At 47.1% G+C, this 15,274-nt stretch overlaps 1 protein-coding gene across 1 annotated transcript; it reads left to right on the top strand.

Annotated features, from left to right (window-relative positions):
* The first annotated feature begins 550 nt into the window (after positions 1 to 550).
* ivns1abpa (influenza virus NS1A binding protein a) lies at positions 551 to 15,034 on the top strand. Its single transcript, XM_069718132.1, has 15 exons — positions 551 to 750; positions 5,723 to 6,018; positions 6,209 to 6,342; positions 6,775 to 6,944; positions 7,042 to 7,117; positions 7,238 to 7,411; positions 8,791 to 8,916; positions 10,802 to 10,912; positions 11,524 to 11,665; positions 11,760 to 11,984; positions 12,361 to 12,482; positions 12,801 to 12,927; positions 13,024 to 13,155; positions 13,384 to 13,557; positions 13,764 to 15,034. The coding sequence occupies exons 3-15, from the start codon at positions 6,232 to 6,234 to the stop codon at positions 14,012 to 14,014; spliced, it is 1,941 nt and encodes a 646-aa protein (XP_069574233.1). The 5' UTR covers positions 551 to 750; positions 5,723 to 6,018; positions 6,209 to 6,231; the 3' UTR covers positions 14,015 to 15,034.
* The last annotated feature ends 240 nt before the right edge of the window (positions 15,035 to 15,274 follow it).

A 15,274-nucleotide genomic window follows, 5' to 3' on the forward strand; every position in this document is an offset into this window, starting at 1 on the left:
AAGAGTGACAGCAAAGTATAATCCTCAACTCTCTAAAACACTTTAAACTCAAATTAAACATTATAACCAAGTTCAGATTTATTGCAAGACTATTGTAATACATTTGTTTTTGCTCTGTTAGATAAAATAGCAGCTGAGTGTAATATACTGTATGATTAAGGCTGTATGATTTATTTTTTTTCACGAGTATTTTTAATACTTTAAACAGCAACATTTTGATAATGATAACACTCACAAAGTCTGTAATGAAATATTTGTATATAGCTGCGTTCCTACTTAAGTTAAGGATTTGAGCTGTTACTTCCATCACTGCCTATGTATGCCATTACTGCAAAGTGTATTAAAAAAGTTGATATATATATATATATATATATATATATATATATACCCTGGGGTTTCATCACTTTCAGAGTAGGCGTAGTGGAGACCGCCCACTTACCGGTGACGTCACAGGCGGCGTGGCACTACTTGGGCGGTTCGCACAGATTTTTGTGTGTGTGTGTGTGTGTGTGTTTTTTTTTGTTTGTTTGTCGGGAGCGCGCTTCGTCGTCACCATCCCGTCAGAGCTTCTCCAGACCGGACGGAGAGTAGTTGTGTATCCGAGGCGGAGAGAAGAGAACAAGACATTACTTACCCGCAAAGCCGTGCCTGAAAGCAGCGTTGCGTCCTTTTTTTTCCCTCCGACCCGAACCAGCCAACTCTGAATTCGCGTTAAATATGTCTAACATCGTTTGTTGTCAAACGCCTCAGGTAAGAGATATATATATATATATTTTTTCTCCTCTCTTTAAAGTAATTTAAATAGGAATTGATGAGACGTCTTTGTCGAGTTAGCTGTTAAACATGTGGGTGTGGGGGAGGAGGAGGAAGGGGGAGGGTGGGGGGGGGGAAAGAACCGTTAAATCTGTCTTTCGGCCCAGTGGGTGCTAAATGTGACACTCGTTAGTTATACACTTATTTTGCGGTTACAATGAATGGTAACTACGGTATTTGGTCCGGCGGGCGGCGGGAAGGAGGGAGGGAGGGAGGGAGGGGGAGAAAACTGCTGGAAATACCTCGAGTGCAGGCGCGGGCAATGTCATCCAACCACGCGGCTTTCCGCGTAACGTTCCCGACCGACGGCACAAACATGGAGCTGTGGGCAGCCAACGGAAAAGCGAAGCTAATTCCGCCCATCGTTATGTACTTAAACGGACGACCAAATGTATTTTATTTTTTATTTTTTTAATTTTATTTTTCTTGTATTAAGCCGGCGTGGCTTTCTCATGGCAGGTTGTGTAGTAGCTCGAAGGCTAACACGCACTAGCCTCTCCGACCCCATCATCTCTCTTCGGGCTGCTTGGATACCTGCCTCCCTTTCAAGCAAACGTTTCTTATACGGCCTCGTGGAGTCAACCTTTTTTTGGGGGGAGGAAGGGAGGCCTCTCTCGTTCCTGATTCAGTTTCTGGGTAGCGGGATGTATACAGACGAGCTGGCATGTCGCCAGACATCGTGGCCCCGGTATATTACTCTCACCGGAGGAGGCGGCAGCGAGATGAATGACATTGCATTGCAGCGAATGGATAAAACATGAAGCAGTTGGTGTACATTTGTAAGACGGACCCAGTGGGGGGTAGATGGGGGGTGGTAAGGGGACATGGTGGGGGTGTGGAGGGGGAGGGTAGCCTGGGTACATGCTGTCCTCTTCTAACGCCACACTTGGTGCCATGTTGTTTAGAGTTGGTTTGCTGTGACCAGTCTTGAGACGTTGTTGTCGACGTTTAGCCTTTTTGTTTGTTTGTTTGTTTTTGTTTTTGGCGGCACTGAATCGGTTGGCTCTTAAAGGAAATAGTTCTTAAACATACAGATGTTCATAAGTGTTCCCCTGCTGAATCGCTCTTAAAGTCGTGGTAGTATTTGACCTACTGGGCTGTTGATCCGATTCTGAAGCTGCCAACTACACGGGAACCACCCCGAGCAACCTACTGTATAAAGATGTAATGAAGAGAGTCAAAATAAACATTTAACATGCTGTTTAAGGCATATTGACAGATAATTAATACAAAAACAAAACAAACAAAAAAATCTTGCTGTCCCAGGAGTCATGCTCACATGAACATGTCTACTTCCTTAAGTGATATTGACATGAGCTGACTAGTTTTTTTTCTAACTGTTGACTGGTGGATGGGGGTGCTTCTGTAACACATTTGGTGTTTTCCTCATTGTCCTGTAGTCCTTGAATACAAGTTTTGTAACTGTTCTGTTCAAGAGTGAGATTTTTGTAGCTATAGAAACACGACTGTGCTCACTGTTGCCTTAATTTTTTTTTTTTTTTTAAAGATTGTCACACCCTCATTATATTCCCTTTGCCATGCCTTCATTTTAAGCGGTAAATTTCCACACAGTGAGACTGGGTGAAATATTCGGCAAAGCCTCTCTTCACCACTGGAGGGGAGCCTAACAAGAATCGATTGTTCAGAGTCAGACCTGCACTTTTGTGCCGGCCTAATCAGATGGAAAAATGGAGAGAGAAAATACATTCAGCTTTACCCCGTGACACAGTTGTGACCAGTCTCACTCTTTCTCTTTCAGGCCATTGTTCTCTCTTCTCTGTGGTTGCCAAGCGTATACCCATAACACTACATTTACAGCTCATCATATCTGCTTGGCTGTTTTGCCTAAATTTATAAATTCCTATTTGCTTGACCGCTAAACAAATCTGGGTCTGGGTGCTGCAATTTCCTCGTTTTCCGTCTACTTTTCGGTCGTAAAATGCGTCTCCACGAGCAGCAATCTCGCGTGTAGTAAATGTGGGATGTGCTTATCCGTTTTCACGGCACCTGACTTAACACTGGTGATTTGTCATTTAAAATAGCATCTTTTTATATCATTGTCTTGAGTTGAGGGCGTGGTTTTGCGGCTATAGCTTTGGGTCGAGTGTTAGGTGGGGAAACGAGAGGTGAACAAGGCAACAGGCCAGTGTGGAGGAGTTGAGCGTGCAAGCCTTCACAAGGAGTTTTCTGCCAGATGTTGTGTAACGACTCAAAACTGGGTCAGTGTTCCCTCCATGCAGACGAGGTGAATTATAGATTTCCATGCCAGCCTTACTGTACAAGCTGTTCAGTGCAATATATGAAGACTATATTATTGCATATGCCATTGTGCCTGCACATTTACCCATCAAAGTCCCTGGCACACTTCCCAGCTGTTATCAGCTTGGTTGTTTTACGCATTCATTTATTTGACCTAACACATAAACATTTGTGCAGCACATCACGCACGTACTGCGTATTCAGAATATGTTTAGCTTTTATACTGCACACGAGCAGCATCTCTCCAGATGGGATTGAAAACCAAATTTGGCTGATGGCGAGTGTTGTCGACTGGTAAAAGGTACTTCTTCAGAGCAAAGCCATTCATTTTTCATGGGTCCCTTTATTCCCTCTTCCCCTTCAGGCTGACATAGCCGTCACCCTCTCCCTGTACATTTTGTCCTCATCCCTTGTTCTTATCTCGCGTTATCCCTTTGCATTGTGCCGAGTGTTGTGAAAAAGGTAAAGGCAATAAACAGCTGAATGCTGTCTGGAGCGAAGTAAATCCCGTCTCGGCATAATTCCTCCGTTTTTCCGTCTGATACTTGATTTATGATTATTAAACTCACACTGTGCACAGCATGATTTTTTTTTTAGTTTAGTAGGTCACAGGATTTGAGTATTTTTTTTGTTGTTGTTCATCTCGCTGAGTACATGCATGCATTTGTCCTTTTTTTTAGGGGGGTTTTGAATGTCGAATAGTGGTTTGGCTTGAGTGGAACACGAGTCACAACCTTTCATATTGTTGTTTATTCTGGAAGAGTCTAATGGAAAATTAGCTTTTGCCGCCGAACTGGCAATATGATTTCCTCGTTCAACCGGCTGCTTGGCACCTTTGAGACATGTTAATGTTTTTTTATATGGATCCTTTACTGGGAAGGCGTAGCTCGGGGCACCAGGAAACAGATGCTTTATTCAAAGTGTGATTTGAATTGCTGAATGCAAATAAGTCGGGAAAATAATTTTGAGTACAAATTTGTGGTTCATACGTAACCTTTGAAAGAATGTGTTGGTATACGTTTCCGACAAACCATCTGACGGTGCTTACAAAGACGGCGCCGTCTGTCTGCCCCAATGTCAGTCTAGCTGCCTTTTGCAGTGACTTCATAATGCTTGCAAATAACTACCCACAGAGTGTGCACAGTGCAGCCATACCTGAAATGGCTTCAGGTAAAAAATTGCTCCTCTGAGGCAAAAGAATCATTTTAATAATAAAAGTCTTTTGTTTTGTCTGTCTGACCAGGACAAACGGTCAAATGTTTCTTCGAGGAGACGAGGCCTGCAGTAACGTTTTACGCCTCTATCGGTTGTTGAATATTTTGCTCACAAACTGAAGATTTTACATTCGAAATTCTTGCACAATGAGTCACGTGCCGGTAACTGAAGCGAACCGCTGACATGACGTGTGTAGAGCGGCCGATAAAATTACAGCTTTTTTTTTTTTTTTTTTTTTAACGAGTTAGAATCGCATGCGAGGTTGGAAGCTCGCACCGAGCTCGGCTGCCCAGGAAAGCCTCGTCACAGCGTGTGGATGTAATTTTGGACTGCGGGGCAGCTGCTGCGGTCCGTCTTGTCCTCTCTCCCCATGTAGGATAGTAATACAACTGTTGGGAGCTTTATGGTAATGTGTGTATATATACTGAGCGCGAGCTGGTTAGCTGTGGCACCACTTCAGTTGTGTTCATTTCTGACGTTAAGAGCATTGCTACAAGTGAGGTCGGTGCGTCTTTGTTGGGTTGTGCTTCACTTTGCTTTAAAACAAATGAAATCAGCAACGAATGAAAATTAATTAAAAAAAAAAATAAATAAAAAAAAAGCAATATTATATAGATGGAGAGATATGGGATGATCTCTTATTGGATGGGGCTGTGCACTAGAGATTCATGCTATATGGAGTACACATGATCGCCAGCCTGAGTTCATAGTGCAGTTGTATAAGAGCACTAGACCATCACTGAATCCCACCTGCTGACTGGCTGTTGCACACCGTCACGTGTTGTCCCCTCCTGCATTTTCCTTATAGGCCAGTGGCTGAATGAAACGGTTCCTGTAGGGAGGAGCCAGCCAAGGAGGCCTGTCACATTAGATAGGGCCGGAGTGGCCTTGCCTCAGAGAGAGTGGAGACGGAGCTGACGGCATGAAACGGATGACATGGTCCCGCTTGGCCTGGTGGGATGTAGCAGCAGATGTGGAGATTTAAAGAGCTGAATGGAGCGCTGTAAGGGAGGAGTGTCAAAGGCGTTAACCTAGCGACCGTTGCTGTGTGCTTTATGGTTAACGGTGTATTGGGATGAATTGCAGAATTCTCGTTTTCTTCCTGAATTCGGTGGGGATACTGTGCTCGACAGAGGCGACCAAAGTATCCTGAATCGGTTTGTCGTTTCTTGAATTTTGGATGCAGTGGGACAGATGCGGAAACACCGTGGGCTCTGCTGCGTGTTTGGAAAATGGCTTTTGATGCTGAAAGAGTGGAAGAGGAGGGAGGGTCGTGTTTTTAAACTGCTATCCGAGCGTGATTTACCACGTGGAACTGACTCGTGCTAACATAGCCTGGGTGCCAAGAAGAGGCAGCATCAAATGTTTTTTGTTTTTTTTTAAAAGAGGAAAAACTCAACTCACTGTTTTTCTCTTTTTCACCCCCCCTTTCCAGGTTATAATGTATGACCAACACAGAATAAGTACAACTCTATAGCCAACGGGATCTCGAGGACTTGATTACAGTCGCTTCAAGCCTGATAGTTTGTCCGTGCGGCTGCTCCCCCTCTCCCTTCTGCTCACGCCCGTGTCGTCGACTGGCATTTCTTCTGACAACTTCCCACCCCTCTCCTCGGGTAAAGAAGACTTAGGTCCACTGTGATCTCAGTCTGCTTTGCCTGTTGCCTACATTTGGTTCCCGTTCTACTCGCAGCAGTGGCGCTTCCCCGGATTTGCATTATTCTCTATTAGGTAAGGCGGTGACTAATGCACAGGACAGATTTTTAAACCACAATGCACATTACAGTCTAATCCTCCCTCTGGTCGCCAATGAGACGGATGAAAGCATGTTGGACAGTGCACAAGACATGCATGGTGTGCATTATTGCTTTACTTATCACACATGTAAACATTTTTTTTTTTTTTTAACTGTCTCTTTCAGGAATACCAACAAAAATCATCAAAATGATTCCCAACGGTTATTTGATCTTCGAGGATGAGAGTTTCCTGGATTCTACCGTGGCCAAAATGAATGCTCTGAGAAAGAGTGGTCAGTTCTGCGACGTTAGGCTGCAGGTACGGTTCATTGCAAACACTCAACACACGCGGACCACTGCACCTTTACAGAGATGCCACTGCGTGTTTATGTGAACCATCAAGAGCTCAGCAGCAAGGTGAACCTTTCGGGAATAAGATGACAAGAATGCAAAACATCTGATACCAGTACAACCTGGGGGGGGCAAAAGGTTGATCTCGTGTATCAAGTGTGAGAACCTGTTGCTGTCATTTGTAGCATGCAGACGCCTGGGAGACTTTTGAAGCCTTCAAGAAATGTATTTTTTATAGATGTTGTAGAGAATCTCGCGGCTTTTAAACTATCAGTTTTCATTTCTGACCTTAAAACACTTGCGTGATCTTTGTAGTAGTTGTATCCCCCTTTTTTTTTTTTTCTTTCTCCTTTTACACTCTGAGACATCCTGATTGTTTGACCCTTTGCTTGTCTTCCAGGTGTGTGGTCATGAGCTCATGGCTCACCGTGCTGTTCTAGCTTGCTGCAGTCCCTACCTCTTCGAGATCTTTAATAGTGACATTGAGCCTCACGGCGTCTCACATGTCACTTTTGAGGACTTGGACCCAGAGGCTGTGGAGATCTTGCTCAACTACGCCTATACTGCCCAGTTAGTAGCACTTCTGGCCTTTGACCTTTCGCCTCTGCTCTTATCTCTACAAAGTTCTCAGCCTGACAAGCACTTTGTGTTTTTTTGTGTTACGCAGGCTGAAGGCAGACAAGGAGCTGGTCAAGGAAGTTTACTCCGCAGCCAGAAGGTTCAAGATGGAGCGAGTCAAACAGGCGTGTTTTTATTTCATCTGCCCTTTTTATTTTTTTTTTTTTTTTATTTTTTATCTCGTGTACCCTATGGTACTCAAAAATCCTTGAAATGATTAAACCTTAATATCTCTCACTCCCCAGATTTGTGGTGACTACCTGCTGTCTAAAATGGATTCCCAGAATGCCATCTCCTTCAGAAACTTTGCCAGCTCTATGGGAGATGCCCGCGTTTTGGCCAAGGTGGACGCCTTCATCCAAGACCATCTATTGGACGTTTCCGAACAGGAGGACTTCCTTAAACTTCCCCGCCTCAAGGTACCAGCATTGATTTACACATATTGTATGCAATGTCTTTGTAATGTAATGCTTTTAAGAATTCTGCACAGGTATTTAGAGTCAGCTGAAGTGCCACCAGTTGGGGCCCGTTCTGTAATCATGACGCTACAAGGAAATATAAGCTGGAAGGTTTTCTCCTACGGTGAATTGTAAAGGCAGACTTGAGCCGAAACGCGTACACATATGCGGATAGTCTTGACGTCAGTTGCTGGCCGTCTGTTCTGGTCCTCCCTCGCTGTTGCACTAAAACTAGTCAGTGTTGGCGCTCCTTGCTTGTCTGGCATTCTGGATTAAAGGTTTTTAGTTTTAATTTTCTGACACGAGATTAACAATACTTGCACTATGAGAGCGTGCCTCCAAGAGGAATCCTCCAGTTAAAGCCTGCTTAATGTATTTAGGGCACAGGGCTTAAAACGTATGCAGTAGTAAAACCAAGCGTGGGGCGGTTACCGTGTGTGAATTATTAATTCATGTCAAAGAAATCACATGCACAGAACACTTCCACCTTCATTTAGGACTGCATTTGAGCTGGGAGTAGCCCTGAAATGATTATTTGGTGAATTTTATTTGACAATGAACTGCTTGTGTAATAAATATATTTATATGTTTTTTTAATTACAACCTATCAAATGTAAAATTGGTTTTGTTCCAGGTCATTTAAATTTGATATCTTGGGGCTTCCGAATGTTGGACAAACCAAATAAGCAATTTAAAGATATTAAGATGACTACCGAGATAATTACTTGACATCTGTAACTACACTTTGAGCATTTAGTGTTCATTTTGAGTCAAAAATGTTTCCTGAAAACTATTTCTTGGTAAATTATTTGGTTTGTTGCATTTCACAGTTAGGCGCTGAAGTCGAGTGGATATTATAATAAACCTGTTCACTAACTATATTGATCATTTTGTGACAAATCGATGACAGGAAGCTATTTCGCCCATTAGCTAATTGTTTAAAAATAGAAAAGAAAAAAAGTCAAGAATTTGTCAAATTCAGCCGAGCCTTTAATTTGTCATATTTCACATTTCAGTCTTTCGGGATACTTAAAGTTCCTTTCGGTTGCAAATAATCCACTTCTTTAATTTGTCTTTCATCCTGAACTGGGAACTTACAAGTTTAATAAGCGGTGGGATTGATACCATCATGTCACAAAGGCAATATTAAGCATTTATACAGGGACAAAGTCACGATTTTAATCGTTCCTAAGGCATGATTAAATTGGTAATCAGCCAGCAAGATCGAGTTTTCCGCTCGGCGGTAAAAGTCACGGTGTTAATTTCCTGTCGTTCATTCCCTGCCTTTTGTGCCGCGCGTTAATCCAACTCTTGTTTCAACCCCTTTTATGTGCTTACAGTTAGAAGTAATGCTAGAAGACAACCTGACCCTGCCCAGCAATGGCAAGCTCTACTCCAAGGTGCTGAACTGGGTGCAGCGCAGCCTTTGGGAGAACGGAGACCAACTGGAACGACTGATGGAGGAGGTCAGTACCGGGGCGCGCAGTCTCCGCTCCTGTGCCAATCTTCATCCTGACCTCGCCCCCTTCCTCCTCCTCCTCCGACTCCTCCTGTTTCTGACATTAAGAAGTCATTAAGGGGGCTGAAGTAGAAATAGCATGCCATTTGTCATGCCAGGATTGTTGTCCCCCCCCCACCCCCCCCCCTCTGATTTGTTGAGGTTTTTGCAGTACGAAACTCTGTACCCCTGAACCGTACTACAAATTAGAGGTGAGCCGAAAAGAGCTGCTGTTTGCTCTGGTTTTTTTGTTGTTGCTGTTGTTGTTGTTTCCACTGTTCTCCGTTGGGTATGCGGTCGGTTTACATACAGCCCCACCTGAGTATTACAGTGCTCTTCTCGTCCGAAACACAAAAACACAAAGGTTTGACCCTTTGATTCTGCTTTCTCACTGCCACTTTACTGTCTGAACAGGTGCGTGTTTGTTGCTCCAGCACTAACAGGCACTCCTCCCCGTTGATTTATCTCTCCTGTAGGTTTATTAGCAGCAGCAGGAGACCAGACTGAGGAGCCAGGACTGAGCCACCAGGGTAATGAGTCAGAGAAAAAGAGAGAGAGAGAGAGAGAGAGAGAGAGAGAGAGAGAGGGAGGAGAGGAGCACTACTGCCTCTCAGCAGCTTCTCTTTGCAGTCGAGCAACACCGTGCCCCCTCCCCCCTCCCCTCCCCCCGTCTGTCCAAGCCACACGTCCAGATAAATCCCCCACTTGTGCATTTATCGGAACACATCGGTCACCGACCTTTTGAATACATTTCATTCAGCCGACGCGTTTATCCAAAAGCAACCCGCAAACGCCCCGACGGCACGCCACCGGGGAGCGACTTAGGGTTCGGTGTCCCGCTCGAGGGCGCGTGGAGCTGGGGATCGAGCCGCCGACCTTCCGATTGGTGTGCGACCCGCTCTGCCGACTGAGCCCCCCCCCCGAGCGAGCGACGCATCTAATTCAATAATATTCTCGTGCAGGCCCGTCGATCCGCCGGCACGATCGAGAGCCGCTCAAATCGGACAGGAACATGAAGGCGTGACACACGAGCGTCGCGATTTGCTCAGTTCAAAATATATTTCCCTGGAGTGGGAATTATCAACCTTCCAGGCGAAATGATCATTATTTTCAGCAACTCCTGCGATTTTTCTAAAACTGCACTTTTTGCTTTTTTTTTTTTTTTTTCCTCTCTCTCTTTCTCAAAACTTTTCCCTCGAGTCGGGCACCCGAGTGACTTCAACACATTTTCTCATCCTGTTATTTCGTCGGGCCTCAACAGAATATATGAGACTTTATACCTGGCTGGATTTAATCTACTGTGGGATCCCGAACAAACATTACCTAATAGCGGTTAGATCAGCACTCCTGTCTTCTGTCGTCTGGATTTGACTGCCTATTGAGGCTGTCTTTACAATGACCGCCTTCTTCAGCTAGAGGACCGGTTTCCAAGCAGCGGAGGCGGGAAGAGGGCCACGTGCACCTCCTCGTCCTCCTCCTCCTCCTCCTCCTCCTCCTCCTCCTCCTCCTCTCTTCGCAGAAGATCTTTCCAGATGCAGCCTCTTAAATTTTCACCCGCTCCCTCTTTTTATAGATGCAAACCTTCTTGAGCTCAAACACTTAACCCACTCTATGCAGTGGCCGAAGCATGTGTGTCTTTTTAAAAGGAAGCTTTCCATTCGAGCGACTGAAGATCCAGGCCTTCGTCCCTTCGTCCCTTCTCCCTTCCTCTTCACAGCACTGCCTCTCACCCTCTCCCTCCCTCCCCTCTCCCTCTCCTCTCTCCTCCCTCCTCTTCCCCCTTATGCTGGGGGCTCTCAGTGTGTTGCCATGGAGACAGCCACATGGGTGTGTTGTTGCTGTTTGTCTTGCAGGTGCAAACGCTGTACTACTCACCTGACCATAAGCTGGTGGATGGAGGGCTGGTGATTGAGGGGCACAGTGAGGTGTTTGGTGGCGAGGAGGACCACCTTCAGTTTGTGCAGGTACTCGACAGCTTGTGCCCGGCTGGCGCTGCGGTGAAGTCTCTTACCACATTTTTGCAGCGTGAAGCTTTATTTTACAGCTCGTGCCCGGCCATGCATACAAATACTACACAGCCTGTGCCAGGCCAGACGTTTTCATTCTTAACGGCACAATTCAGCCACGACGTCGGTAGATTAGCGAGACGCGAGCTAAAATGCACCGCCCGGCTGTGCGGTCGAGCACATGTTAAAAGAACATCTGGATTTTTTTTTTTTTTTTTTTTAACGAATCTCAACCGGTTCAGCGTGAGCGGTGATGGCCGTCTCCGCTTTTTTTTTTTTTTTTTTTTTTTTTTTTTTTAAATCCTCGATTTCGAGTCAAGACTTGAGTGCCGTCAGCTTTAATTGCAGCACGGTCCGAGACTGCCGTTTGCGGTGCTGTGCTGTTGGCTTCGAACGGAGTGAGATTTCAGTACGCGCTCGGACCAGATTAACGCAGGTCCACCGTGCCACGTCCGCATTTAGACCAGTCGGGTCGACGCGCAGGTTTGGGTACGAACGACCTGGCGTAGGCCGCCGGTGGGGGCCCGTGGCGCAAGCTTGGCTTCTGTAGCTGCACTGTGCTCTTGCAGAGGAAACCAGTGCGGGAGAGCACCCAGAGGCAGATGAGCTGCAGCTCCTCGGGAAGCCTGTCGCCCTCCAACCAAGCGGCAAATGCCCCAAAGCAGATCGGCAGGAGAGAGTGGAAGTACATCGCCTCGGAGAAGACCACAAGTAGGTGTCCGTCCGCCCGCCCGTCCGCCCCCGCACAAACACGGGAGTCGAGGCCCTTTTGCTTTCTTTTGACGACCCGCGATCTCCCCCTCAGACAACACCTACCTGTGTCTGGCCGTGCTGGACGGCGTGCTGTGTGTGATCTTCCTGCACGGTCGCAGCAGCCCTCAGACATCTCCCTCCGCCACCCCCTGCCTGATGAAGAGCCTCAGCTTCGAGGCCCAGCCCGAGGAGCTGGAAGAGCACCCGCTCTCCCCCATGCACTACGCTCGCTCCGGCCTGGGCACCGCCGCCCTGAACGGGAGACTCATCGCAGCAGGTGAGCGGGTTTTTTTTTTTTTTTTTAAACGGGATTAAAACACCCATCCATCCATCCATCCATCCATCCATCCGAGCCTCGCGCGCTCATCCTGAACGGGGATTAAAACGAAGGATATCATGTTGAAGGCGTGTAATTGGCATGTTATACGTAGGTTGCGGTGCAGAACAGCGAGTGCGACATGCTTACGCCTCGGCTCAGCACACAGTCGTAAAAGTTTTGAGCTGAAACTTGGGATCTTTGCAGGAGTTTCGGTTTAGTAGGACTGATTTGATCTTTTTTTTTGTGTGTGTGTGTGTGTGTGTGTTGATGTTAAGTATGAGCGTTACACGGCACGTTTGAAGTTTGACCACGCGTTATCCTCCCGATCCTGCAGGAGGCTACAACAGAGAAGAGTGTCTGAGGACTGTGGAGTGCTACGACCCCAAAGAAGACCGCTGGACCTTCATCGCGCCCATGCGGACTCCGAGGGCTCGATTCCAGATGGCCGTGCTCATGGTAAGAGTTTACGATTCATCTTTATCTCCGAATTATTTACTCTACAGTAAAGTGAGATTTTTTTTTTGGTGTTTTTTTTTGTTGTTGACCGTTGGCTGCGGAGTGTTCCCGCACCTGTTTAAACAGGCTTCAACGGTCCCGTGCAAACACGTCAATATTTATCTACTCCCTGACCAAATAGTTTGGCTTTCTAAATTCCGTCAGCTCGCGTCAGCGGGCCCTCGTCGTTCCAAGTAGATAAGGCGGCCATAAACGCGAGCGTTGCAAGTTGATGTCTCGTCCTCTCAAACGACTCGCCCGGCGTCCCGCCTCTCGCAGGGTCAGCTGTACGTGATCGGCGGCTCCAACGGACACTCGGACGAGCTGAGTTCCGGGGAGACGTACGACCCGCGCGCCGACGAGTGGGCTCAAGTGCCGGAGCTGAGGACAAACCGCTGCAACGCAGGTCGGTCTCCCCCCCCCCCCGTGCAAGGACGTCACGCTTTTTCACCGAAGGTGTAGTAAAGTGGCGTCTCGGTTAACGTCTCGTCCGTGTGCGCAGGCGTCTGCTCCATGAACAACAAACTGTACGTCGTGGGCGGGTCGGACCCCTGCGGGCAGAAGGGCCTGAAGAACTGTGACGCTTTCGAGCCCGTGACCAAAACCTGGTCCAACTGCGCCTCCCTCAACATCAGTAGGTGTCCAAACCGCCTCTCACACACACACACACACACACACACACACACACACACACACACACACACACACACACACACACACACACACACACACACACACACACACACACACACACACACACGAAAAAAAAGAAGAAGAAGAGCAGCAGAAACATCAGCGCAGCTCGCCGTGCTGTGACTTTCACCAAAATGTCGTATTCGATGAGCAAAATGTTGTTTTCCAGGGAGGCACCAGGCCGCAGTGTGCGAGTTGGATGGCTTCATGTACGTGATCGGAGGGGCGGAGTCGTGGAACTGCCTGAACACTGTGGAACGCTACAACCCCGAGAACAACACCTGGATTCTGATTGCCCCCATGAACGTGGCTCGCAGGGGGGCTGCTGTGGCCGTCCACGCAGGTAAGGGCCGCCGCCGCAAACGGCGATATTTGAACGAGGGTGTCGGTCGAGGAGCTTCTTTCGGCAAGCCGCGCAGATCTTTTAAAAGAACATTTCCATTGTGTCAGAAGTCTCGACTTTTCAATCAATGTGTTTTGTTGGTCCCGGGACTCGGGACGCGCCCCCCCCCCCCCGCTTCACTGACGCCGGCGTCTCCCGCTTCACAGGCAAACTGTTTGTCGTCGGTGGCTTCGACGGCTCCCACGCCCTCCGCTGCGTGGAGGTGTACGACCCCGCCCACAACGAGTGGAGGATGCTGGGCAGCATGACGTCATCACGCAGCAACGCCGGCGTGGCCATGCTGGGCCGAACCATCTACGCCGTGGGCGGCTTCGACGGAAACGAGTTCCTGAACACGGTGGAGGTGTACAACCCCGAGACGGACGAGTGGAACGACTGCGCTCCCCTCTCTGACTGAGGGGGAGGGGGCGGGGGCGGATGGGGGAGAGGGGGACGGGGGTTGGGGGGGAGTTTCAGAGTGCTTCACCTTTTTCCAAACTAACAGGCTTAGTGACGTAATCGTGTTTCGTGATGTTCTCTTGTGTGTATGAGCGGGTACGTGGGGGTGGGGGCCGTTGGGACGAGGGGTCTTCAGTGAAGACCGGCTTATATTTGGCAGGCGGGGGGGGAGGGGTGGGGGGGGGGGGGGGGGGGGTTGTTGCCCGAAGCAACATGACGCCTTTGCATATTGCATACGATGTTTTTCGTGCTGTACATATTTTGTTTTCTTCCTCATTTTGTGTCATATGCCAACATTTACTACACATTTAGTGCTTTTCTTTTTCTCTTAGAGTACGAAAGCTTTTGTCACTTTGAGGGTTTTCAGAGGAGCTTTCTGCTGTCGGTCACTCAAGAAGGTGGCAGAACCGGGGAGTGGTGGCGAGTTGACTTTTGAGCGTTTCCAGTTTATTTGAGAATATTTCTGTTGTGGAAATGTAATTTTGCTCACATATTTAAAAAGGTCAGTGGTTTGAAGCCTTACTCGGAGAGCGCGAGACGATAAAACGCCCGTCATGGCTTTTTGTGTCATTTTAAAACAAGCTGGATTGCTTTTTGAATCTTAAATGATGGCCTTTTTTATATTTTTTTATACACAGCTGATTTACCAGTAAAATAAAAAAAAAAAGTAGTAGCAGACGGCTTCAGTCAATGAATCTAACCAGTGCCAGATTTAGTTAACGTTTTGTGCGCGCACACACACACACACACACCACAGGCACAACCATGCTTCTGCTGACCCAACTTTTGTTATTGTGATTTAACTAATTGATGTATGTAGAGATGCAGTTTACTGAAGATCCTTTTTTTTTTTTTTTTTTTTTTTTTCTTTTTGTGTTTTAAAGTGTCAGGCATTGGCAGATTCTTCTGGAAGGAATGTTCAAGCAAGAAAATTACCACATTTGTAACATTTCTTAATTAATAAATCATTTGAATCTGATTTTTTTTGGGTCTTCAGCCTACTTTTTTTTTTTTTTTTTTTTTTAAACTCGCCTTCGGTGCCGAGGTCGTATCGGAAAATAATTTGGAGGAGTAACGGGTCGCACGAACGGGCTTCAGCGTGCCGAACGAGCTGCTGCAAACCCAGACCTAAATCACCCAACAACCAGCCCTGAACTTGGCCGTTACTGCCACCTCACCTTCCTTCAAGCTCAGCTGTTAGAAGAAGTGACTTGGCGGC

The sequence above is a fragment of the Brachyistius frenatus genome, unplaced genomic scaffold, assembly GCF_029030835.1.
Source record: "Brachyistius frenatus isolate BFR_SWC_R1_liver_20210118 unplaced genomic scaffold, ASM2903083v1 Contig_186, whole genome shotgun sequence".
NCBI classification, from domain to species: Eukaryota; Metazoa; Chordata; class Actinopteri; family Embiotocidae; genus Brachyistius; species Brachyistius frenatus.